General features: G+C 38.4%; 1 protein-coding gene across 5 annotated transcripts in view; it reads left to right on the plus strand.

Moving 5' to 3' along the window:
- Nucleotides 1-25,842, plus strand: part of L3MBTL3 (L3MBTL histone methyl-lysine binding protein 3) — a 108,483-nt gene that overhangs the window by 39,866 nt on the left and 42,775 nt on the right. For all 5 annotated transcript variants that reach the window (XM_031680070.2, XM_072965857.1, XM_072965856.1 and 2 more), the window contains 6 exons: nt 113-204; nt 2,976-3,127; nt 11,039-11,115; nt 15,604-15,689; nt 17,418-17,528; nt 25,545-25,659. In XM_031680070.2, coding sequence (XP_031535930.1) covers nt 113-204; nt 2,976-3,127; nt 11,039-11,115; nt 15,604-15,689; nt 17,418-17,528; nt 25,545-25,659 — 633 coding nt within the window. The remainder of the gene's footprint in view (nt 1-112; nt 205-2,975; nt 3,128-11,038; nt 11,116-15,603; nt 15,690-17,417; nt 17,529-25,544; nt 25,660-25,842) is intronic.

Below are 25,842 nucleotides of genomic sequence, written 5' to 3' on the forward strand. Positions count from 1 at the left end.
AGTCACTTGATTGCTTGATTTTGCGTGTTGGAGCTACAGATGAAAGTAGGAATGGAAAGCTAAGTATGAAATATTTTGGTATTTTACTGTCTGTTTTATGTGCTTACCCTAGGTTATAAAGAAGAAGAATTTAATTGGCAGACATATCTTAAGACATGCAAAGCTCAGGCTGCTCCCAAGTCACTGTTTGAAAATCAGAATATAGTAAGTGTGTCCAAAATACTTGTCTTTTCTCAGAAAGGGGTTTTTGAGTGTTTCATTGAATACGTTACAAGTGATAACAAGAAACTGTAATAAATTTTATTGCTTTGGTAAGTAGAGTGCTCCTGTCTTAAATAAACTTTAAAATTATCTTAAAGTCATCATGAATAAATATCTGTGTCATAGCCATATCATGGTTGTCATTTTCAAATTAAATAATAAAAGGCAGTGTAGTTTAAAACCTAGGTATAGTTTACAATTAAGGGGCATAAGAGAAAATTAAGTTGGGGATTTTATTGTTATTGTCACTTGGTTTTAGGTTGGTTGGTTTGTTTGTGTATTTTATTTATTTATTATTATTTTTTTGATGGAGGTGCTGGGGACTGAACCCAGGACCTTGTGCATGATAGGCAGGCACTCTACAACTGAGCTATACCCTCCCCCTGTCACTCGGTTTTAGGAGTGCTGTTGAAGTGGGATTCACATAGTGAGATGAACGGAGCCCCATTTAGATTTGCATGCTAGAGACGATCATTTAACGCTTCACTTCAGTTTCTGGCTCTATTTTGCAGTATTAATAGAAGCAAAGTCTAGATGTGTGTGCATTTTCTACTTTTTTTTTAATAATTTGTTTTTTAGGTTTATTCATGTATTGTTTTTTAACTTAATAGAGGTACTGGGGATAGAACTCATGACCTCGTGCATGCTAAGCACGTGCTCTACCACTGAGCTATACTTCCCCCTATTTTCTACTTTCTGACTTGTATTCCCACTTTCTGTTGGCATCTCTGAGGAGGCCCAACACATTACAGTCTACTTCCCTGCCCAAGTTCTGATCTTATTGCAAAGAACAGAGAGCAAGCAGATGAAAAGCCAAAAATCTCATCTTTATAACCTGAAAGGGCTCAGTTGGAGTACATGTATGGGCTCTGTCTGCTGGCAGTTGAGCTTCTTGATTCTGAGCGCTAGAGTTAAAGAGGGTTACGGGTCCTTCCCATCCCACCACCCAAGCCCAGGAGCCCTGAACCAGCACAGACTACCCTCTTGCAGGGACAGAGCTTGGCACTGGAGGAGCAGGGTGGGAGCTGTGTGCCCTGTAGGCCAGCTTACTTTTACAGGAGTGACCAGTTCCTCCTTCCAAATTCACAAGTCAGTTGACAGTAAGTGAGTGTGGAGAAAGGCAGTCATGTTGCACTAGGGATTCCCTTCAAATGGAAATAAATACAGGAGTGGAGAAAACCAAATAGCCTCCATTTGGGAAATGATATTAGGTGCGTGTTTTGAGGGCATCAGTCTAATGGCTGAAATGTTCTCTAATCAAATTGATCATAAGCCAGGTTGAATTAAGAGAACTGAAGAAGGGTGTGTGTGTGTTTAGTTAATTAACAGAGGTAACGAGCCAGGTTATTATTTTTAAATATTTTAATTGAGAGGAAAAGATAGCTTAACTGCTGAAATGCAGATACTGCATTGTCAGTTGGCCTTCTCTGTCCAGACAAGGGAGGAAGGTCAGCCAGGTGGAAAACTTAGCAGCCCTCCTGCTGTCTCTGCTCCAAGTTTCCCACTCCTTGTCTGCTTCTCTGATGATGAGTTCAGTCAGGGATTTGATTCACAGCCTTGAACCGTCATCTTGACTTCTCTGCATTGCTAGCACAAAACTTAATTGGTGGGCTAGGTGTTTGGTATCTCAGAGGCAATTAATTTTTCTATTTCTAGATTCCTCTCCCTCAGAATACTCAAGTATTTAGGTCAGAACACTGGTAAATAATTTCAGGACTTTAAAATAGATAGTAATGGTATCTGTGTAGCAGTAGTACCTGATCCTTTGATTAAGACAGGACTGAATTCTAACATATTCAGATACGTGGCTGTCCACATTTTTGTAATGAGAGCTGTATCGTCATAGTCAAAAGACGAATAGCATCCATTTTGCTCAAAGTAATTAGAGTAGTGTCTGTAGGCTTCAGTCTGGACAGAAGGGTTTTTTAGAAGGGCAGAAATGACTGGCAGTGTGCTGTGACTGGCATAACTGACATCCAGCTCCTTTTCTGAGAGTAGGGTAACTTTCCTCACAAGAAATGGTAAGGAGTGTTTACATTTTACAGCACCTGCAGCACTCAGTCTTAACCGAACTTTTATTGTCTTAGTTCCAGGCCCCAGATGGCTGATAGTCTGTGGATTTCCTTGTGTTACAAACTATGTTGAATGTCTGTACTAGCAACGAGTTCTTTTGGTGCTATTGTGAATAATATCTGGATTGTTGAATAAAAGCTGTACCAATTGCAGCATTTCGTATGGGAGGGTGACCTACTTTCAGTAGAGTACTCTTTTGAGAGACCTTTTCAGAAGTGGGAGTGAATTTGTACTGACTCATACACATTTTTAACTTGATTAAGTGCACATTTTGTGTGAAACAGTTTTCGTTGTTAAGTCTGTAATAAAGGAAAAGAGAAACTGAAAGTAAACTGTACAGTGCCTAACTAGTACAGTCATCTAACTGAGGTACCAAGACCCATGTTGACATTAGCTAAACTTTGTGAGGTTGTGCGTGTGCTAGTTTTGAGGTCCAGATAGTAGTCAGTTGGCTGTAGCAACAGGGCCTTTTTCTTACTGCTGCTTGTTGGAAAGCTGCCCTGCTGTAGGAGTAGTCCATGATTTTTAAATTATGTGAATACCGCTGATGGATGCCAGACCTTCAAGCTGAGGCACAGAGAGGGTGCGGATCCTTGCTGTTAAGTGTGTACTTATCTCTAATTAAATCTGTATTTTCATAGACAGTGATCCCATCAGGCTTTCGAGTTGGAATGAAGCTTGAAGCTGTAGACAAAAAGAACCCTGCATTCATCTGTGTTGCTACGGTAACAGATATGGTGGACAATCGTTTCTTGGTACATTTTGACAACTGGGATGAGAGCTATGACTATTGGTGAGACATTTTCCATTACTATGTGCTTTTTCTAATTGTTTATTCAAGTACATGGTTTAAAAACAATAATAATGCAAAGCTTACAACAAAAGTAACAGTGCTCTGTCTCACTCTTTCCCGTTTCAGATTTTTGACTTTTTATCTGTTCCACATGACATGTATTTTCTAAATAACATCCTTTAATTCTTCTTCGTGATTTGTATTTTAGTTGACTTTCTCCTGTGGAAGTGCAGTTCACATCACAGTACTGATGTATGCTCATATGTGAGTGCATGCACACACACACACTTCCCCTTCATCTGGGGTGTCTCTCATTTTTTTAGGAAAATATTTTCATCTTCCTTTCAGATTTTCATGCCCAGTAGCTGATTTAACTTCAGAATTCCTGAATACAAATATATTAGTTGAGGAATGTTGTTTTTAATCCTTATGGAAACCAGATTGTCTTGTTGAGTCTCCCACAGGAGTTGTTGATTGATTGAATCCTACCACGTTCTTCTGTTCTTTGTGTTTTCTGCAAACTGATGGTTCCTGTTTTATTTAACGTTTAACCTGTAAACTTTGAAATACTGTCATCTGTCTGTCCTGGGTGGAACATGTTTCTCTCTCACGTGTTCCATGTGCTATGATGATGGCAGTACCAACATGATGACTGGGATCCAGTCCTTTCATTAAGAAATGATACTTTAGAGCAGTTGTTAGAATTTGTTGAAATGAGAGCTTCTTGGTTTTAAAGTTCTGATTCATTTAGGGAGACTTTTTTTTTAAACTTTTGCCTGATTTAATAAATAAAATGGGCAAATGGTGGTTTCAGTTATTTTTGTGGTCTTATAAGTATTACAGGATTTTAAAAGTGGAAGTTGCTTATTTGACGTAAGATGTTTTTCTTTACAAGCATTCTTCTGGAAAAAAATAATAAGGAAGTCTAGAAGAATTTGTTATATTTTCCTTTGATGCCAAATGCCTAGGGAATAGGAAGCATCTTGGGAACCTTTTAGAAAGAGCAGGGGGAATAATTGATCTCTTTCATCTCTGATTTTGCACTGTTATGAGCACAAGCTAATTATATTTAGAATGGAATGTACTTTGAGGATATACTTCTAACTATTGACATGAAATTATATTTTGTTAATTGTCAGAAAAAGAATATGGTGTGTTTTCTTCCTCAGTATGCAATTAAGGCACATTGAAAATTGCTTAAGTGCACTGGAATTTCTCCAGCCTTATTAAATATTATGTTCTTTGATCTTTGAATTTTGGATGGTTTTTATCTGCATAAATTACTTACTTAGGTATGTAATTGAGGTTACAAATTGGATTGCCTTTCCCAATTTTAAAATAGTTTGAAAATGAGATTTTTCCCCCCATTGAATTGAATGGTTATCTCATCTCTTTCACCCTAGTGGAAATTTGAAAGCACACATACACATACACACACATACGTGGTACTGCATGTTTAGTTGCAATAAAACATTTCCTTCTTCCAAAATGCAGTACTGTCTTGGATTTCATTTCATGGAGGACTGAAGTAGTTTTTAATGAAAGGAAATAGTATATGTATATTAGAATAAAAATTGATTTCCCTCTGGGTTTTCTCCATGCATTTGTTATTGATAGTTGGTAGCTATTTAATTCTATCCCCTTGACAGCCACTAGACTTAGAAATAATCCTAAATATCATCGATTATTGGAACTAAGAAGAACTTTAAAGATGGCGGAAGGAAAGCCCTCACAGTGAAGATGTCACCATCCTCCCAGGGCGGTGCGGGGCCTCCTTCCCTCAGTCCTCTCCCGATGCCCGAGGACTGGGCTCCACAGTGAGGAGTCGTCCCCTCCTCTTTTCCATCAGGCCCTGGGGAGGAATCTTGCTTTTAAGAAATGTTTTTTTTTCACGTGACGTTGTCTTTTGGGAACCAGGAAGGCATGACAGCAGGACTTAGGTGACTGTGGAGTAGAGTGAGGTTGCCCCTTCAGCCGTCTTTGAATTTGTCTGATGTCTCAGTGAGTCAGGGTGAAAGATTATCAAACAGATCTGTGAAGAAGAGAAGCACTGAGTTAGTGAAGTAGAACAAACGAGGGGCTGGAACCTTTTACTGATTGTTTCCAAGTGCAATGCAGGCTTTTTTTTTTTTTTTAAGAAATGAGGCTCTTTTACATTTATACATTGAGAATAGTAGTAATTTTATGTGTTTCCCCAAAATAATGTTGAAAACCTTACATCGTGTTGTCAGTTTCCTGGAGCAGTGTCAGAGTTAATGGGTTTGTCATTGTCCATCAAACTTGGGAAGCAGTCCTCGGTGGTGGTGACGGGTTACAGAGATAAAAGGGACTTAGCCAACTCTGCGCTTCAGTCTTGAGGGGCTCAGGGTCTGGGGCCGGAGAGAAACATACCACCACTGCCTTGACTGCAGGGTAGATGGTGGTTAGTGCTTAATTGTTAGAACCAGCTGCTTGCTGTCTAGGGTGGCACACGGAAGGACTGACTGGCTCATTGGAGGGTTCCTAGGGAGGTCTTCCCGGGGACATGGGATTTCAGCTGGACTGTGAAGAATGATCGAATCAGTCCTTAGATGTTGGGGTGGAATATTTCTGGCCAAGGAAAGCACTTCTTACGGATAAGCCCAGGGAGCAGCCGAGGGTGTGTTTGAGGCTTGGCAGCCAGTGTGTTCAGTAAGTGACTTGTCTCCTCTCGGCTTTAGTTGCCCCCTTTGCAAAAAGGATGAATAATACCTATCTCACAAGGTGTTGTGAGGATTAGAATAAGAGTTTTAGAAACAGAACTCCGTTTGCAAAAGGTTAAAGAGTTGGCTGTCGGGGACATGGAGCAGAGATGTTTGGCCCTGAAAGTGAATGTGGGTTATTGCCTCGGTGGGGAGTCAACCCCTCAGGAGGGTTTCCTGCACACAGAGAGTTCTGAGTTTGGTTTTAGGCTGATGGTAGGAGACAAGTGGAGGGAGAGCTTGGAGATACCTGAGACTGGGTGGTTGAGGACACCGGGTCCCATGGGAGGGGCTTGCCTTGGAAAGAAATAAGCTCTCTTCTCTCTCAGCCTGGAGGAAATGAAGACATGAAGGGAAAATGGACTCCAGAGTAATGAGATGGCACCTTCTTTATCTTTTCCTAGTAGTCCGTGTGTCAGTGGAAACCAGGTTTTAAGCTGAAGCAAATTACTAATATTGAAAACAGCTACTGTGGGGAACGGGGTGGGAAATGAATTAGGGATGACAGGGAGAACCAGATGACTCAGCAGGATGAGGTTTGGGGTTTAGTCATAAAACACAGAGTGATGGAGGCCCTGAAGACCTAGCACATAGTGGGAGCCAGGAACGTGGGCACGCGGGATAAACTGACAGCCATCATGCCCTGGACTCAGGGAGTGGGAAAGGCCAATGTGCTGTATCTCTTCAAATATTCTAAGCCATTATTGCCTGAAATGAAGACTGATGTTTCCCTGAAGTAAGCATCTTGAAATGTTCTTGTTTGACTCTCTGCCAGGATCTGGGGAGCCCAGTGTGTGCGTTGGGCTGATAGAACCAGGATCCCTTTCGTTTCGACCTGAGGGCTTGGTGAAGCTACTTAACCTGCCAGCGTTTCCATAAAATGAGGATCTTAATGTCTACTCACTTTCTATTCCAAACATGGATTTTTCATGAATCATTATTTCTATTATCACTGACCAGTCTAGATCTGATTAGATTCTTAGCTGCCTTCGTGAATAATTTGCACTGACTGGTGAAATGGACTTAAAAATTTTTTTTTGAAATGGAATTCTTTTGATGATACCCATAAAACCCAGAAGGAAGAAAGGAAAGGCATAGCCATCAACCATCTGTCAAACCTCATCATTAGTTCTTCATTGTATTTCTCCTCGGTTACATTTCTGCGTCCGAACACTAGATGGGACTAAGAGATGACTTGTGTTTCATTAGTGACGAGGACTTCACAGCCTTCCAGCTTCTGAACGAAGTGTTGTCTATTTATCCGGGGGGATAAGTAAACTAGATTTTTAGGGCTGCTTTTATTTTCTTACTGAGATGGCTTCCTTGTTTATTTTACATGGGGACTTTGACCAATATTTAAAGAATATTAAAACCTTATGTAAGATTTAGGTATTACCAGAATGGGTGGCCAAAATATACTACAATATTTTCTTTACTTGCAATTTATAGAGAAATCCAATAAAATCAAAAGAGTTAGTAATGTCTCATGCTCTTTAATCACCAGAAGCCTGACAGATAATTAGAAGTACTTGATAGTTGTACTATATTGGGAAGAAAAAAATTAAATGTTTTATACTTGTTATTTTTTTTTATTTTTAATGAGCCCTATGTCAGTTAACAGCTTTCCCTAAAATAAAATGGAAATTTCCCTAAAATAAAAGCAATGCATCGTTAGTGATAATCCATAACCCAATGATTATCAAGGAAAGAATATCCACAACCTTCCTTACACAGTTTATAGCAGAATGTTTCTGAAGGAACTGGGTATTAAAACATCTTTTATGGACGTGTGTAGTGTAAGAAGTGTACTGTGTGAGCTTGGTGGCGTTGACCTGCAGTGCTGTGTCTTCCTTTCACATTTCTGAAATAATGACATACGTGTACGTATGTAACCCTGTATAGATTAAGAAAAATAATAGTGTTGGGGTGGGTATGTAGAAGATAAATGAAAGGAAGAAGTTTTCAACTGTAAGTTTAAAGGTATTTTCTACTGAAATCATTTTGAGAAAAATCAGCATCAAAGAGGGGTTCCATCAGCTCACCTTGTATTACTGTCCAGAGCTGCTGACTTGGAAAGTGGTGCCTCTTAGATGTTAGTTCACCTAGAACATTTCTTAGAAGGTTCTCTGTTTTTCACTACTCGTAAGACTTTTTTATATGCCAGGAACTCCAGCCACTGTTACCGTCCTGGCTTTCTGCCTTCTGGTTTCCCATCTTGAATGCTACGTTGAGATTTCCTGATCGTTCAGGATTGATTCAACAGGTCGGATTAATGGAGCAAGACTGGACTGCTTGGCATCCCTTAGACCATTTCCCAAACTCTGTTCTCTGAACCACCAGTGTTCATCGTGGCGTTAACGGGTTGCCTGCCAAGGCGGCGTTTCCTGGTTAAATATCTTCAGGGAAGGCCAGGTTAAGCAATTTGAAACTGAAACCTTTAATTTGTAAACAAAAAATCGTGGTATCCGCAAAGCACCAGAAGGCAGGGTGAAATGAAGCGAGGTGTGCCTGGTGGCGGGTAACTTCACGGGCTTTAACATGCTAATGACGCATTTTGTAAATCTCTAAGAGGGAGATGGAGTATTTTTCTGAAATAATTGACCTTGTGGTCCTGATTTTTTTTTTTTCCACTTCATTATACCTTTCATCTCCGAGAACACAGATGGGAAATGTTCTACCAACTTTTTTTTTTTTTTAAGATTTGGTGATATGCCTCCAGATGCCTGTATGTGTAATACTGTTGTAACTGCTCCCCTGTAACCATAGTCTCTGCTTCCTTATATTGTGTTTGCCTGGCAAAATCCCAGTTCTGGTTGAATCTGACTTTGCCTACTCTGCCTGAGCAGTTCGCTGTAACTGGAGAGAGACACGGCGTGCTGACCGGTCTAACTTCACTTTCATGGCTGACCTCAAGGGGCCCTGAGTCTTGCCCCATCATTCTGCTACATGTCCTTGTCCATTTTTCCACTTAATTTCACTCCCCCTTGTGTTTGCCCTCTGATCTTTCACACCCCCTTTCCTAGTCTGCCTCTCAGCTGATCACCTTGCTTCCTGTATCACTGAGAAAAAAGACCCAGTCGGAAGAGAGGCCCGCGTGCTCCCCGCCTCTCGTGTCCCCACCTTCCTGCCCTCTGCCCACAGCCCGCAGCTTCTCTGGAACTGTGGGCACGTCCCCTTTCTCATATGCAGGACTCCCTTCCCTTTCACTCAGTCAGCTCTCTTCTCTTCTGCGTCGGTAGGTCATCCCTCTGTTGAATTATTCAGACCAGTACCCAAGCGGGAGATGGGATTTTTGTTTGTTTTGATCTCTGTTGTAGCCCTAGCACCCAGAGCAGTACCCTGAGCATGGCGGTCACTCGGCATGTATTTCTTGAATAAATGAAGTAATATTTCCCATCTTTAAAAAAAAAGTTTTATTTTGAAATAATTCTAAACCTAAAGTAGACCCGTTGACTTCTTTCTTTCCCTCTCTTACTTTGCTAGTCATTCCTTCTTGGACTTCTCTGCCTCCACCCTCTTCTGTTCTCCGTGCTCATTTTCTGGATGCTCTCGTCTCTGCTCATGGCTGTAAAGGCCGCCCCAAACGCTGATGACTCCCAGCTGTGTATTTTTAGCCTTGATGTTGCCTTTGAACTCCGTCTAGCTTTTCATGTTTATTACCTACTTGACTTCACCTGTTTGTGAAACACATGTTACTGACAGAACTCTTCATTCACTGTTGGGACCGTCCGGCTGGGCTTGCAGTCTTCCTGTCTTCAGGGAACCGGAACTGCACCTGCTCGGAATGTCCTGGGCTTCACTTCACTCACACTCTGTGTCAGCTTCCGGTGGGTTCTTCCTTTAAAATGTAGACCTAGAAACATGATCACTTCCTGTTGTCTTCACCACCAGCACTCTGGTCCAGGCGCCCACCAACAGCTCTTACAGAGGCATCCAGCAGCCTCTTCTCTTCTTCCCAGCGTGGCTTATTGTCTGCAGAGCAGTCAGAATAATGACTTGAAAACATAAATCAGATTATGCCACTCCTCTGCCTAAAACCTTTCACATGGTGTTCTAGCAAACATCACTTTACCCTGAGTGGGATCCCAAGGCCTCACTATGGCCAGGTGGCCCCTCCTGGTGTTGTTTCCTGTTTGCCGCTTCTCTCAGTCTATTCCTGATCCAGTCCTGCTGCACTGCCCCCTCCTGGCCTCTGTTTGCTGTTCCCTCTGCATTGAATGGCTTTCCTTTATATATTTGAGTGGCTCAGTTCTCTCCTTCTTCACCTCCTTCAGATGTCACTTTATTTGAGAGGTCACCTGGACTGTGTCTTACGAAGGAGTACCTTTCCACTGGTGTACTGTTACTCTCTACTTCTTTACCCGAGTTCTTTGTCTGCATAGCAATGGGCCACCAGAACATATATTTTGTTTGCTAAATTTATTTCCTCTCTTCCCGCTATACTGTAAGCTCCAGGAAAGCAGAAACTTGGTATATGTTTTATTTGCTACTGTAGCTTCAGTGCCTACCCCAGTGTCTGGCACACCATAAACACTCACTGTTGAGTGAGCGGGTGAATGAAGCATGTTGCATGTTGAGATGAGGACTGTGTGGAACAAGTTTGGTTAAGAGCAATGTGCCTGTTGATAAAGAGGCCTTGGAAAAATATATGCCTGACTGAAGTAAAGATGACAAAGAGGAGAAAAGGTGAGGGAAAAATGCACCATCTAATACCTGATCTCTGCCATTCTAATGGGTGATAGAAATAGCGTGTTTGTTTTTTGAGAGTGATTGAGCTTCCTGCTTTTGCACATTTGTCCTTAGAAATATGGAAATAATTTTAGCTTGCCTGTGTGTATATGATATCTATGTACATTTGTTTACTTTTCCAAATGATTCTTGTAAATGGAAATTCTGAATTTTAATGACATAATTTTGACTTTTGGCTATATTTGAAGTTGTAGAATATAACAAAATTTGTGTGGGAACGAAAACTGTTTGCTTATGGTGTCAAGTTTGTATGATATTTTTCTGATAAAAATCTGCTCAGTATTAATATATTGGAAGAATGAAAGTTCCTTTGGTTTAACAGATTTTTTTTTTAAATTAGATAGATTGTAAAAATAAAATAGAGCTCTGTAAGGTTTTTCTTTTACTAGTACTTGAGAATTTATCCTGACACTTATAATTTTTTAATCTATATAACCTACAGGTGTGAAGCGTCCAGTCCACACATACATCCAGTTGGTTGGTGTAAAGAACACAGAAGAACCCTTATTACTCCTCCAGGTTTGTGTTGATTATGTGTCTAATGTTATTCACATACATCAGTTGGCGGCAGACTTTTTCTGCAGAGGGCCGGATAGTCATTACTTTTGGCTTTGGAAGCCACACAGTCTGTCACAACTACATGATTCAGTTTTAGCACAAAAGCAGCCATAGATGATACATAAACGAATGAACATAGGTATGTTGTAGTAAATGTTCACCTGTAAAAGGCCTGCCTGCAGGTGGCAGTTTGCTGGTCCCTAATACACCTGAACGTATATGAACATTGGCTTAGTCCATAACAGAGTCACAGATGTCTCCTTTGGGAAAAATAAGAAGTTCTGTTTTTTAAAAGATGTTTCATTTATCAAGTTAAGATTCATTTCTAAACTTTATATTAATGTACATTTCGTATATTGTCTAACCATAGTTGTGAATTATCTAAGGCTTTGGCAAGTATAGAGAATTGAACACAGGACACGGCATTGGTAGACAGAGCCTTGACCCACACGTCAAGTCACGATCAGTTCTGGCAAAAGTACAATGTTCACATTTTGGTGAGAACTTGAGGCTTTAGATTTTCTTTTTCTTTCCTCCTAGATCAGAACTCACACACTGACTTTTCCTTTTCTCTATTGCGATCCTTGGTTCCAAAACAGATTTTGCACCTTTATGCACCTGTTCCCTGAAGTTTTCAGGGACTTCAGCTGTCCCTGCCTCTGGCCATGGAGGCGTCTCAATTTTTTCACTCTGTTTGACAGGAAACAGTATATAACTGCTGATAAATAGTCTCCTTGTTTTATGTCAATTCGAGTTTATTTTCATATGCTAAAGAACAGACTCTGTGGCTTTATCATAAGACAGTGTGTTTTTGAGCATGTCACTATTTTACTCACCGTGGCTACTGCTGATACAAAATGACAAGAGTCGTCAGCTAACACAAAGCATCACCATGCTGTAGGTGGCTGCTTGGGATGCTCCTGTGAGTGATGAAGACTGCCTTCATCACAGGGAAAGGTTGCCTCCTTGGTTTGTTAGAAGCTATTGTATGGATGTCGCCTGTGGCACGGAAGCAGCAAAGACTCAGCTTGGAGCATCAAGTACTTGTCTCATTCCATTCTGATAGCTGGTTTCATTTGTAGGCTTGTCCTCAGTTCCTTGGTACTGCATCTTGGTTAGTGCCTGATCATTTTCTCACTCAGAGGACCAACCCCTCCTTTGATGGGTACGGCTAGTCCCTGCTACTTTCTGAGTTTTCTCCTGTGTTCAGGAACAAAAGCTCCTGTCCTATACTGATTTATAGAGATGTTTGGAAAATGAAAGGGCATTTACATAAATCATGAAGCATTAAAATAAGGTATTAATGGTACGGTGGCCCACATATGGTGCCGCCTGGAAGATTTCTCCTGTTCAGCCCCCTGTATCCTGTGGCTCACATAATATTAGAAGCTAGTGAGTATCATTGTCACCGTCACCATCTGAACTGCTGTGAGGATTCTTTTGGATTTCCCAACTTGATATTGACCTTTTCCCCCCTTATCACCTTTTTGGACATCAGGGATCTGGTAAGCAATCAGGACTGTGAACAGAGCCTCCTTCACAGCACTGGGTTAGGTACCCTCAGAGGGGCAGTGTGAGGCCTTGCTGCTGACTTCTGATGTGAGGCAAATCACCAAGTCTTCCGTCTCCTTTCGTGGACTTTTATAATTCAGTAGAAGAGAAAGTACACAGCTTTTTGACAAATTTTAAAAATACAAAATTGCATGTTAAAAGGTGCCAGACACACAACAGTGTGATATTCTTTATGGCACTAACTGTAACACCTAAAAATAGTTAAAATGGTAAATTTTATGTGATACTTATTTTGCCACACCAACAAAAACAGTGGGGGTGGGGGGACCAAACCTGCCAAATAATAAGACTGGTTTGCAAGGCCTGTGCTGTTGCTCTACTCTGGCTCCATGGCGAAAAAGATGCTCTTGCTCTGGTCCCTTTTCTTTAAGGCCAGATTGCAGCTTGTTCTTGGATCTCCTGTCTGAAAAGAAGGGACCTTAATCACCCACCTCCCTAAGCAGCTGCTTTCCTGACTCCTGCTGCCACTTCAGGGTCAGCCCCCTTCTGCAAACACTCCCCACCCCCACCCCAAGCAGCCCTGCCGGCTGCCCTGTGTTCCTGTTCTCTCTAAACACGTAGCATACCTACTGTTCTTTTTCCAAAATTAAAGTCTTTGTGTCTTAAAATGATTTTTATTTTGAATTATCCAAATTATGCATTAAGACATGCTTGTTTTTAAAAGTTGAGAATAAAACTGGAGATAACTACTGTTATCTCTCTGAATGGATAAACAGTTGGTCATTGTATCTTTTCAGAAGAACCTTTTTGCCTCTGCATACACATACATGCATGCATGCCCAGTCGGCTGCAGTACTGTTTAAATTGTGTAAGCTGTGTGCCTTAAAACTGTGTTGTAAAATGTTGCATACATGGAAACGTTTGCGTATTTATTCTTTAAAACTTTTTGAAACAATTCCAAACGTACGGAAAAGTTGCAGGCGTATTTATTCTTTAAAACTTTTTGAAACAATTCCAAACATACGGAAAAGTTGCAGGAACAGTACAGAGCTCATCTATACTCTTGAACCAGAGATCTGTTCAAGTTTGTCACATTCAAGTTTGTCAGTTGTGCTAGCGATGTCATTTATGGCAAAAGGATCAGGCATATCGGTCAGTTGTATTTCTCTTCCAGTAGGCTCTCCTGGATTTTCATGACCTGAATATGTTTGAGGATAACAGATTAGTCATTTTGTAGAATATTACTCAATTTGGGTACGATTGGTGCTTCCTGGTGATTAGACCCAGGTTTTGAATTTCTGGCAGGAATATCACAGCAACAGCGCTGTGTTCTAGTTGCATCATCTCAGGTGGCATGTGATATTCATTTGGCTCATTAATGGTTGATATTTACCACTAATTGATGAAGACAGTAGTAACCAGGCTTCGTCACTAACGTAGTTACTTTTCCTCTGTAATTAATAAGTGTTTTGGGAAGATACTTTGAAATTATATAAACATCTTGCACTTTATCCCCGTATCACTCATTAGTTTTAGTATCTATTGATATTTCTAGTATGAATTATTATTCTGACAGTTGCTAAATGGTAATTTTTCTAATTCCATTATTCTGTGTACATAATTAGTGGACATTTTTCTGCAAAGAATAGCTTTCTCATCTTCCGATTTATTCAATTAATTTACTTATATCAGCATGGACCCATACATTCCTATTGTTATCAATGGGTTATAATCTGTTACTAGCATTATTTATTTTCATGTTGAAATTTTCTCAGATTTGGCCAGTGGGAGCCCTTTTAATCTGGTTTCCGTGTGCTTTTGACATGTTTTTATAATTTTTTTGAGAAGTCTCTGTTTTCTGGCACAGCGAGGCTCATCTTGTACTTTCCCTGACCAGCCCTGAGGTCAGCCATTTCTCCCAGGCTCTTTGGTTCCTCTTCTTAGAGAATGATATTAGGAAACTAAGATCTGGACACAAGATGTGCTCATTGCTGCTGAAGTGTTGCTGCTTCCATCCTCTCAGTGGACATAGGACATATATATGTAAATACGTAGAAGTTTATATTTATTTTTGTATCCATTTATAGATTTGAAAACCATGAATTTATACCATTAGTTCCAGTTCACATCTAACACCACTGAATTCAATCCAGTTTTCCACTTCACATGTTTATACTGCTCTTTTTAGTCAGTAAGAGAGCTGACTTCTGTTATCTCCAGTGTATTTACTTATTTTTTTTGTTCCCTTTATGTAGCCAATTTCCCACCCTACTGGGCCACCATTACTTCCTACTAGTGAATTTTGGACCCTGGAGGAGACAAAAGGGGTGGAACAGAGGCAGGACAGTTGTTTTTAGACATTCTATCAGTACTGTTCCATAATTTGTTTTAGCTTATTTGTTTGTTTGACCTAACAATATGATGATGTATCTGCTGGAATATTTCACACAGCGGTCTATATAAACCTGCCTCATGCTTTCTACTTTAATATACTATATACTTTTGTTTTGCACATTTCCATATTGATGGTTATTTAACTGGTTTTTACATTTTCACATTTATAAACAATGGTGCATTGTCTTTGTATACATATATGAGATTTTCCTGGATTAGTCGAAGTAAAATTGCTAAAGGGTATCTGTATGTATGTCTTTGTGTGTATCTTGTGTTGTAAGACGATCCTTACCTGGGAATGTGGATTATACATTAAATTTTCATTTAAAAGTTAATAGAGAAATCATGATCTAGATGAAAATAATTTTTTTATTATAAGTAGTTCTAAATGTGTGATTAGGTTAAAGTAGTTTTGTGTAATGTAAAAGTAACTTTCTACATTATAACAATAACAATATCTCATAATTTTATTAGGTCAATCTGTGGTTCTCACTGTCGTTTTGGATAAACCTGATAGAATTTACTGTTTTCTTTCTCTCTTAGGTTATCCAAACGTGAAACATTTTTCTTGGGATAAATACTTAGAAGAAACCAATTCTTTACCTGCTCCTGCAAGAGCTTTCAAAGTGGTGAGATAATATATTTTACAGTATTTGATTAATTTGTGTTTGTATTGATGGTCATGTTCATTGAAATTTAAGCACAGAAAAAGTATTGGTGAACAGGAATGAGAGAGAAACAGAAGGCCAGAGATGTTTTTGAATTCTTGCGATTTTGAAAGGCAGAATTGTTACTGGGGATTTTGTTGTTGGCATCAAAAAAAAAATACTTCCATTTTGGACTTTAAAGTCTCCTTGGAAAATAATTATATTTAAATCGGTTTTCAGTGAGTTGGTTGTACAGCAAAATTCTGTTTTCCAGCTAGATGCTCTGAAAGACCAAACAGGACAAGGTATTGTTTTATAATGAAAACTATATTTGATCATTCCTTTTAGTTTATGGCAAGCTGAGATACTGCTTTTTATTTTATGGCTATAAATTGGCATTTGATTATCAAAATGCAGGATCATCTGTTTTTATTATAGTATCTTTCCTAACTCAGTCATTGCTTCTTGCCTGTTAAGATTCATAGTTAACCTCATTTCCGTGCAAGGCAAGAATAAAATTTGAAATATATTTTTTAATCTCAAACACCTTGTTTTATAATTTGTATTTTCCCATTAATTCAAAGGAAAAGAAAGATATATTAAATACTTGATTTAAAAAAAATGTTGCACGGTCTCTCATAAACATTTTTCTTTAAATGATCCTTCTACGTATATATATCCTAGGATTTTTAATGGTAGAATTAATTAGTAAGTTCAGGCCCAAATACAGAAGGAAAGAACATCAGAAATTTTTGAGAGAAAAACTGGATTACATGAAGAAGAGCATATCAAAGAATATGTATGATTATATCTGAGAGTAAATTCAGGATTTATAAATGAGTAATGTTAGGAGTCATGTCATATTTATGAGTTTTTATCTAACTCCTTAACTTAGCCTAGTACAGAGAAGAGCTGCATTACACTTTGCTTTGAACTGGATACAGTTAATTGAGCTCAGTGTGCATATCTACTGTCACAGTGGTATCAGAGAGAAAATTAAGTTTTCTCTAGTTTTGCCTTTAGGTGCCTTGTATTAATTGTTCTGCATCCTTTATGTGATTTCCACACTTGATTTTCACAGCAACAGTTTTCTTACACCCATTAGCAATCACCTTGCCTTCTGTCTGTAAATTTTTCAGAGGCTTGTGAGTTTCTGCTGAGTATTGAAGTGTAGGGAGCTTGTAGGTCCTCATTCTCATTCCTGTTCTTAGCAGAGCAATTCCATCTTGCATGTCTTGATTGCTAATTTTCTTCTTAAAAAGACATCTATTGCTTTTTGGTCTCATTGTCGCCTGTAATCTCTGTCTTGTCTCTGCCACTTGAATGTTCTTCCTTCTCTTTTGAAAAATAATTTTCATGTTTGTTGATTTTCGCTAAGACACCTCCAACTAATGAGAAAAAAATTCTTGTCTTCCCTATGGCTAATCAAATAGCCACAGTGTTTTTGAATTTCATCTAAGATCTTTGGCTTTCTCGTTGCGCCTGTGACTAGTAGCTCAGGCTGTTTCTGTTGCCTGCAGGCTTGACCATATGATTTGGAACTTTTTTAATCGTAAGGGTGAGGTTCAAAGCCATCCTGCGAACTTGAGTTAGAAAGGCTGGTTCTCCAAATAGCTCAACTTTTCTTGTTGTTGTTATTCTATCTTTATGACATAGAGCCCACCTTCTGTTCCTCTGAATCTCACTGTGTAAAATTGTCTGTTATGGCAGAAACCTCCACATGGATTCCAGAAAAAAATGAAGCTTGAGGTCATAGACAAAAGAAATCCCGCGTTTATTAGAGTAGCAACAGTTGCAGACACGGATGATCATCGAATAAAAGTAAGTGTTCTCTGCTGTGGTTTTGTTTTGTCTTTTTTTTACAAGACATTTTAGATGAACACCTTAGCAGATATCTAACTTGTGAAGTCCTATAATTTAAATTAGTGAAACCATAGGAATATGCAAATTAAGTGGCTGTGCATCCTAAGTCTGTATTTTTCTACCTTTTCCCTTTAATCTACATAAGTTTTCTCTTTAATTATGACTGACTTCTAATATTTTAAGTGTGTATTTGGAGGAAAAAAGTAGATACAGCATATTGAGGTAATCTATTCAGAAGAAGATATAATATTTCATTCTCCAACAGTGTGTTCTTTTTTAAAAAATTAAGGTCACTTTTTTTTTTTAATGGGGTATGGTACACGTAGACTTTTCAAAAGAATATCCTGCTTTTTAATATAGGACAAGTAAAGAGAAATGAGGAAGTAAAGTCAGATTTTAACTAGAGTTGGGTTAATAAAAGTCAAGAACCTCTCATGAAGTAGCAAACCTCTAGAAAAATAGGTTCCGTCTACGTCCAGGTGTGGTAAAGTGAAGGGCAGTAGTGGTTCCCGGCCAGGAGCCCGGGGGTCTCGTCTCTGTTTCTGGCTTTAGCATTAACTTCACTCTCAAACCAGAAAGATGCACGTTCTGCTTACCTCATAGGATCGTTTAGAATTTCTGGGAGTGGGTACAGCTCAGGGGCAGAGCACATGCCTAGCACACACGAGGTCCTGGGTTCAGTCCCCAGTACCTCCATTAAAAAAGAAAAAGAAAACAATTTTCTGTTAAGAATAATACTAGTTCTAGTAACAGCAAGGCATTAGATTTACATGGTGTTTTATAGGGTATCAGGGCTCTCCCATTATTTGGTATTTGTGGTGAAAACAGCGCAGGAGATTTATCTCAGTATTATTACCTCATCGATGAGACTGAGGCACAAAATGAATTACTCATTAATTATGGGCAGTGACAGAGCTAAGTCATGGTTCTAAACTATTTGACTCTTAAGTTCATGTTCTTTAAAAAACAATATTACATCTTCAGCTGTCTCCAATGAGGTAATGTATAAGAAAATAAATTATAAAATAACATGGAAAACCTTTGCGGAAGTATTTCTATAAACTCAACTCAAGTATTTCTATAAAATAGAAGTTTTAGTGTTTAATTCACTGTTTTTAAGATTATGTAATCATATAACATTTCAGGAAATTTGTAAATTGTGTAAGACCTGTGCTCCATCTTTTTGAAGTATATTTTCTTACTGTCCTTCAAAATGTAGAATTAAGCAACGTAATATTTTTATAAGCAGATTGATCAGAATTGAAAACAAATATATGCTCTGGTTTGGATGCATGAAAAGTTTATTCTTATATACAACTGGTGAAAATACAAAGTGTGTCAGCCTTTCTGGAAGGCAGTTGGTGATAGGCATCGGAAGTCTTAGAATGTCATTTACCCTTTAATTCAGGAATTTCAGTCCCAGGAATTCGTTAAGGGAATAACCAAAGGGAGTGTACACAGAGAAGAGCTGCAGGGAGAATACAGTAGAGTCAGCTGTTCATAGTGTCTAGCATTAGAACAAGCGCAGTGGAAGATGATGGGTAAAGTAAATGACTGTATATCTCCACGATGTTACATATTTTAGAAGAATATTTAATACTGACAAGTGAAAATTTCAGTTTAATACCATTTGTGATGTCTGGGATTGCCTTTTAGAAGAATATATGTATACATGAGCAGTTATGGAAATAAATGTACCAAGACAATGGCAGTGATTTTCTGTTAGGATGTAAATGATTACATTTTAATTATCTGGTTTCAGGAACACGATTACTTTTGTAATTTTGGTCCAGAGAGGTTAAATACTCTAGGGTCGATTGTTCAGTTAGTTAATGGGAAAAGTTTAGACTAGAATCCAGCTCTTTTTGCTTCTGGCTAAATTTTCTTCCCAGTGCAACATCCTGGTCAGTCTTTTATACCCCCAAAAGAGCTGGCTATGAGGTGTATAGTTGACAATCTTTTTTTTTTTCACTTACTGGAATGAATTTCAGCTAAAGGTGAACCACTGAACAAATATCAGTGTGTTTATGAAGTCCACAAAAGCTCAGTGAACAGGTGACAGTGACTCAGGTTCAGGATTCATCAGAGACTTCTGAAAATATAGGACACTTTCAGTAGTAGGAGTTTTTCTAATATGGGGGATAATGGAGCAAGAACACGTATTTTTCTTTTTTAGGAAGGAAGATAGAGGAAAATAGAGGTGAAGTCATTAGTGTAGTTTAATATTCTGAGTTTCTCAGATAAAATCAACTCAGGTCAAGTCAACTTTTTAAGTTATGTAACATATAACATTTCACACTGTGAGTTATTACAATTAAAATAGTTTATCCTTTGTATACTTTGCTGTTGAAGAAAAATGGCAAGAACATTTTTGCTCTTGTCTTTGTGTTTTTGGTGACAGAATATAAGACAGTTCTGCCCCGTCCATCCCCACCCCCAGGTCTGGTTCCCCACAGTCGAGAACTTCCCACTCTTGGCTGTTGCTTACGACATTTGATCTGTGATTAAAAAAAATAATACAAGTATCCTGCTGTTTCTCAGCCCATCCATTTTAAATATGCTGTTTCCTTTCTGTTAGGGTAGTTCAGGATGGAGATCTTGTCATCCTTCCCTTCCCCTTACTCTTTCAGTAATTATCCACAGCGTTTGGCTTTTTCCCCACTCTTCTGTGTTCATACTATAAATAAACAGATTTTGTTCACTGCTGAGTAATGTAGTCTTTTTCTTATGATATTTAGCTTTTCCTGACGTCAATAATTGGGGTTTTTTTTTATTTTTAAATTGTCTATGTTCTTATTATTAGAGTTTTACAAATGCCATAATAAATCTGACATGTCTTGGTCAAAAAGCTCAAGTGTATTTTTAAACCTTGCATCTGTATCTTTTTTCCTGGAACCCTCCTTCCCATAGTTTGACAGCCGCCTCTTCTGATCTGCCTGGTTGCCCTCTCAGCTTTCATCCCGAGGCTCCTCTTTGCTGACACACTGTGTTGCATTTCATTTTTCCTGAGTTGCATGCTTTGTTTTTCTTTGCATACTCTCTTACCTTGCCGAAGCATATCTTTTTGTAGCTTTCTGAGGACGTGTGTATGGGAAGCATAATTTTTCACTCCTTGCACATCTGATGATGTCAATATACTGGCCTCTCATTTAGTTCATGCTGTGACAAGACGGAGAACCATTTCCCCTCAGAAACGACAAGCATTGTTCTGCTGTCTTCTCACATCGGGAGCTGTTTTTTGAGACATTCAAGGCCATTCAGTTCCTTCTCTCGGGGTGATGTACCTTTTCTTTCTGAAAACTCTAGGACCATCTCTGTCCCTCATATTCTGACGTTTTGTGGTGGCCATGTCTCGGTGTGAGGGTCTTTTTTCGTTTATCATGCAGGGTACTCATGCCCTTTCACAGTGGAATTTCAGATCCTTTGGTTTTTAGAAATGTTCTTCCATTATTGCCTTGATGATGTCCTCCTTCCCTCTCTGTTCTCTTTCTGGAAGTGCTGCACCTCTGGTATTACACCTCTTGGATTGGCCGGCCCCCTCCCTGATTTTCTTATATTTTCTTTCTCATTCTTCTCTGTTTTTTTTTTTTTTAATTCTTGATTAGAGATATCTACTCAGTTTTCCCAACTCTGTTACATTTTAAATTAACTTTCAAGAATTTTTTTTTAACTTTCAAGAATTTTTCCTTATTTTCTTGTCATTTCCCTCCCTTTTCTCCTTTTTAATGGAATCTCTTTTTTATTTCCTGAAGCAATATCGTTCCTTATCTGAGGACACCAGTGATGGTTTTCCTCCTGTTCCTTATTTATTTCCTCTAAATTTCTTTTAGTTAATTAATTTGGCCTCTGCTTTCATATGAGAGCCTCTCTTCAGATGTCAGGTCCTTGACTGGCTGTTCACGTTAAGAAAAAGGCACTTGAAATTATCTGCTTTTATGGGGGGGACTTACTGATTGGTGAGCTTCACGGTGGGAAAAGAGAACAAAGCGCCAGCTTTTCCACAGGGAGGTCCCCACTGGTCAGCATCTGGGTTCTTTGTAGCCTTTCAGTTTCTTCTCTTCCCCCTCCCTGGGGATGGGCGAACCTGGCGGCCGCTGTGTGAGGCAGCGAGGGCTGGGTTGGAGTATGCAGACTGTCACTCTGTCCTTGGACTTTCCATCCAGCCATCACCACTGTCCTGGAATTCAGAGGCTCCGCAGCTGCGTGTCTCTAGAAAGTAAACCTCTTCTCTTTTGCAGGAATGTCGAAGGTGCAGTTACTTTGGTGGGTGGAGTAGAGGCTTAGACTTAGGGTCTGCCGCTCCATTTTCAGATTTTGAGCCAACCCTGCCATTTTCCAGACCTCCTCACACACCTGCTACCTCTAGATCGAGTCCATGGGTTCTGCACGGTGAGCCAGGTCCCTCTGGTCCCGCGCTCCCACTCTAGACATCTGAGTTGTGACCCACCCTCTCTCTCCAGTAGCTCAGCACCCCCTCACCTGGCTTTGCCCCACAGACACATCATTGTCATTGTCACTTCTCCTTCTCCACTTGTCCTTCTGGGTTTTTACCTTTTCAAACATAACTTTCCTTTCAGAAGAGAGCAGAAATAAGCAGTCTGGGCTAAAATATGAGTTGCCTTTCACCTGAGCAGAAAATGCAACCAACTCTTTTAAAAAAAAAAAAAGAATTAGTATACTTTCTAAAGAGATCATCTGTCTTAATCTTGAAGTTGTCAGTAATGAATATTAAGTTTTTATAAAGAGTCCAAATCGTACTTCTGGGTTAAAAATGTATCCAATTTCCCAAACTATAATTTTAAATATGTGTAAGTTAAATCATCTGTGCTGTGCTTTGATCCGTAATGGTCTATTTAATTTAGAATTTTAATTAAATTCAGCATCGTTGCTGAGTTGCTTTTATATGTAATTGTTTTTATAGTGGGACATTTCTATTATGAATATTTTTGGATGTCTTTCTTGTGTTTGTAAAATGTTTAAATATTTCACGTTGTATGTTTATGTATCTTCCTCTCTTGCTCTTTGTCAGGCATTTGATTTCATTTCCAAATAGGACCCAGCAGGAGAAAAACTATCGCTTACCATTTCTAGATTTTGTTTGTTTGTTTAAAACCTCTTAATATGCCAAATATGCCAGGGACTGAAGTAGCAAGTTGCAAAAGATGAAATGAAACTATACTGACCTTAATAAAATGACCTCATTTGGGCTTCCCAGAATGAGGATATTAATTAGGGCTGATATTAATTGTTGTGTGTAGTGTGAGTGTTTACATAATTTCAGAGAGCAGTATTTGAGTATGTTTGCTGCTTACCAGAGAGTTGTAGTGTTACCTCTGTGCATAATATCTAAGCCAAATTTTAACTCTGAAATTTAAGCTTAAAGTACTAAAACTCTCCAGATTGCTTGCCAGCCTAGCTTGTAGGTGTTCAGTTTATTTATAGTAGCTAAGTTACATCTATCACTGAAGATAGATGACTTTTCAAACTGAGATGTCAGTTTCAGTGAAAACTAGGAAAGGGTTATGGCATCCCCAGGTATAGTAGCTCCAACATAAACATTCTGAAAGGTAAGTGGGAGGAAGATTTTGAAAAGAACCCTTTTATTTATGATGTCGTCAAGATTTTTGGAGTCCTTTTAAAATGTATCCTATTTACTGTCAGTGGTCTCACTTCTGAGTGCACGGCAGAGTCACTTAGAAGTAAAGTAAATAGCATATAGGTGCACAGAACCCAAGCTGCACCTCTAAATTCAGAGCCTTCTTAGTGGGCTTGGCCTTTTTTTCTTTTTTTTCACCTTCTTCTTTTCAATATTCTTGAGTAATTCTGAAGTGTATCCAGGATGGAGAACCATTTACTTGTTAGAATTGAGTTTGTTCCCTATGGGAAGATAGCTGAATTTTATAAAATTTAATTGTTAATCTGCAACAAGTGGAACATGAGTTGCGTAAACATTGATTCCATTGTCGAAGAAATGGAATTCAGGAATGGCAAGATCAGAAAACATGAGTTTCATGTGTCCAGTAAAATAGAGCATAATCACCTGATGATTAGTTGAGAATTAGAACGTTTAAAACTTGCTAGCATACTATGAATTATGACTGCTCATTTATTGGTGGCACTGATAGCATAAATTGATAGTTTTAGATTATCATGAATAGCTTTCTCAGTGTTGTTTGAACTTAGGTTTTGGTCAGAGGAAAGTAAGGGGTTGTTTTGAGTTAAACAACTTTTCTTTAACTGCTGCTTTTATCTGCAACGTATATGAATGATGAACAATTTTATTTTGGATACTTGAATTTTAAGCCTGCTACTCCTCCTACCTAGCTCTGTGATCTTTTCTCCTCTTTAAGATAATATCCATGATTCCTTCCAGGTGTGGAATTCTGTGGGTTTCAGTTCTAGGACTGATTGATTTCTAAGCTTGAGAAAGTGAATTCATTGCAAAGGATACTATTTTGAACCCATATTTATGTACTTTAATAACTCTGTTCTGTTCCATCATATGAATACCATAATTTACTTAACTATTCTTCTGATGGTAAACACTCTGGGTTTTTTTCCACTACAAACAGCAAGTTGAGTTATTGAGATTACTGAGTCAAAGATGATGTATTTTAAGTGTTGATCATTATTGCCAAATAACTCTCCAGAAATATCTCACCAGTCAATACTCCTGTCAGTGGCCTATGAGAACATCTGTTTGTCCTCATACTCACCAGCTCCAAGAATCACCAGAATGGATTATTTTCTGGCAGATTGAAAGGAGAATTGCATCTTGTGGTTTTAATTTGTACTTTTTAAGTTATAAGTGAAATTGATTGTCTTTTCATATGTTTACTAGACATTTATATCTACTTTATTGTTAATGAGTCATTTGTATCTTTTCTTTCTATTAGATTTTTCACTTTTTTATGTTGATATATGATGTTTTTATAAATTAAGGAACAAAGTACATTGTCACATGTTAACAAATGTGTTTTTTGGACTTCTTTTCACCTTGCTATCAGTAATATTTGCCATTCTCAAGATTTAAATTTTGATGTAGTCAGACTGATCTGGCTTTTGAGTTTAGCATCTTGCTTACAAAGGCTATCCCACTCTAAGATAAATACATTCATTCATGCTTTCTTTTAGAACTTTCTATTGTTCAGTTTTTAATGTTCGGATTTTTTTGTTTTAATCCGTCTGGCATCTATTGTATTTTTAGGAATAAGAGATTCATAAACTTCAAAAAGAATGTCTAACTGGCAAACTAGATCTAAAATAAAATATATATAGCATTTTAGTATATTCTTCCATTCTAAAAGATAAAAAATATGTATTACTTAAAAGATATGTAGCTGGTCCTTATAGTAACCATACCTAAAAGATCAACTGGCATTTCACATGGTGGCCAATAAAGTTGGGTAGCCCTGACGACTCTTTAAAATCTCCTTGAGACATATTAGAAAAATATTTAAAAATACATTTGGTAGAGAAATGTTTTGTAAATTGGGTATATTTGTAGTAGGGCATTGATTTTTTTTTGAAGTCTTTTTAGCATAATTCTAGGAGACTTGACATTTGTATGAAAGATCTTGCCTCTCCCCTCTCCCTTCCTCCTCCCTCCCTTCCCTGATTTATTCATGACTTGGTAGTATTTATTGGGTGTTTGGTGTTGCTCATATGAAGATGTTAAGTACTTAAACTTGCTGATAGTATTGGGAGATACACACACTGTATCTGTAGAAGTGTTGCCCAAACATGCCTTTGGCAAGACATTTATTGATGGTTAAATAACATGTTGAAGGTAGTTCAAAAGTACCTTTTTCTTATACTCAAATCAAGTAATTTAAATAATTAAAACAATTCACTTGGGTATTAAATGTGTACTACATTACTTAGAAGAGCATGAAAATGGTTACTGTGGGCAGAACTTTTACTGTAGGATTTTTGTGGCCTGAGTTATGCTATTAATTTCCTCTTGTTTTCCAGGTTCACTTTGATGGCTGGAATAGTTGCTATGATTACTGGATAGACGCAGATTCTCCTGATATTCACCCTGTCGGTTGGTGTTCCAAAACTGGGCATCCACTTCAGCCTCCTTTGAGTAAGAGACACAAGAATAACTTGAAGAGATGTTTCCATTTTCTTGTGTAGTGTCCTTAATATTTTTTTCCTCTACCCTTCTTGTTGTGCTTCTCTACTGTACATTTCTTCTTTGTGTAATCTTTTATCCTCTTCCTACATTTTCAATTACTTGATAGTCAAAAATATATAAAAGGAAAAATTA

This window comes from Vicugna pacos, chromosome 8 (assembly GCF_048564905.1).
Source record: "Vicugna pacos chromosome 8, VicPac4, whole genome shotgun sequence".
Classification (NCBI taxonomy): Eukaryota; Metazoa; Chordata; class Mammalia; order Artiodactyla; family Camelidae; genus Vicugna; species Vicugna pacos.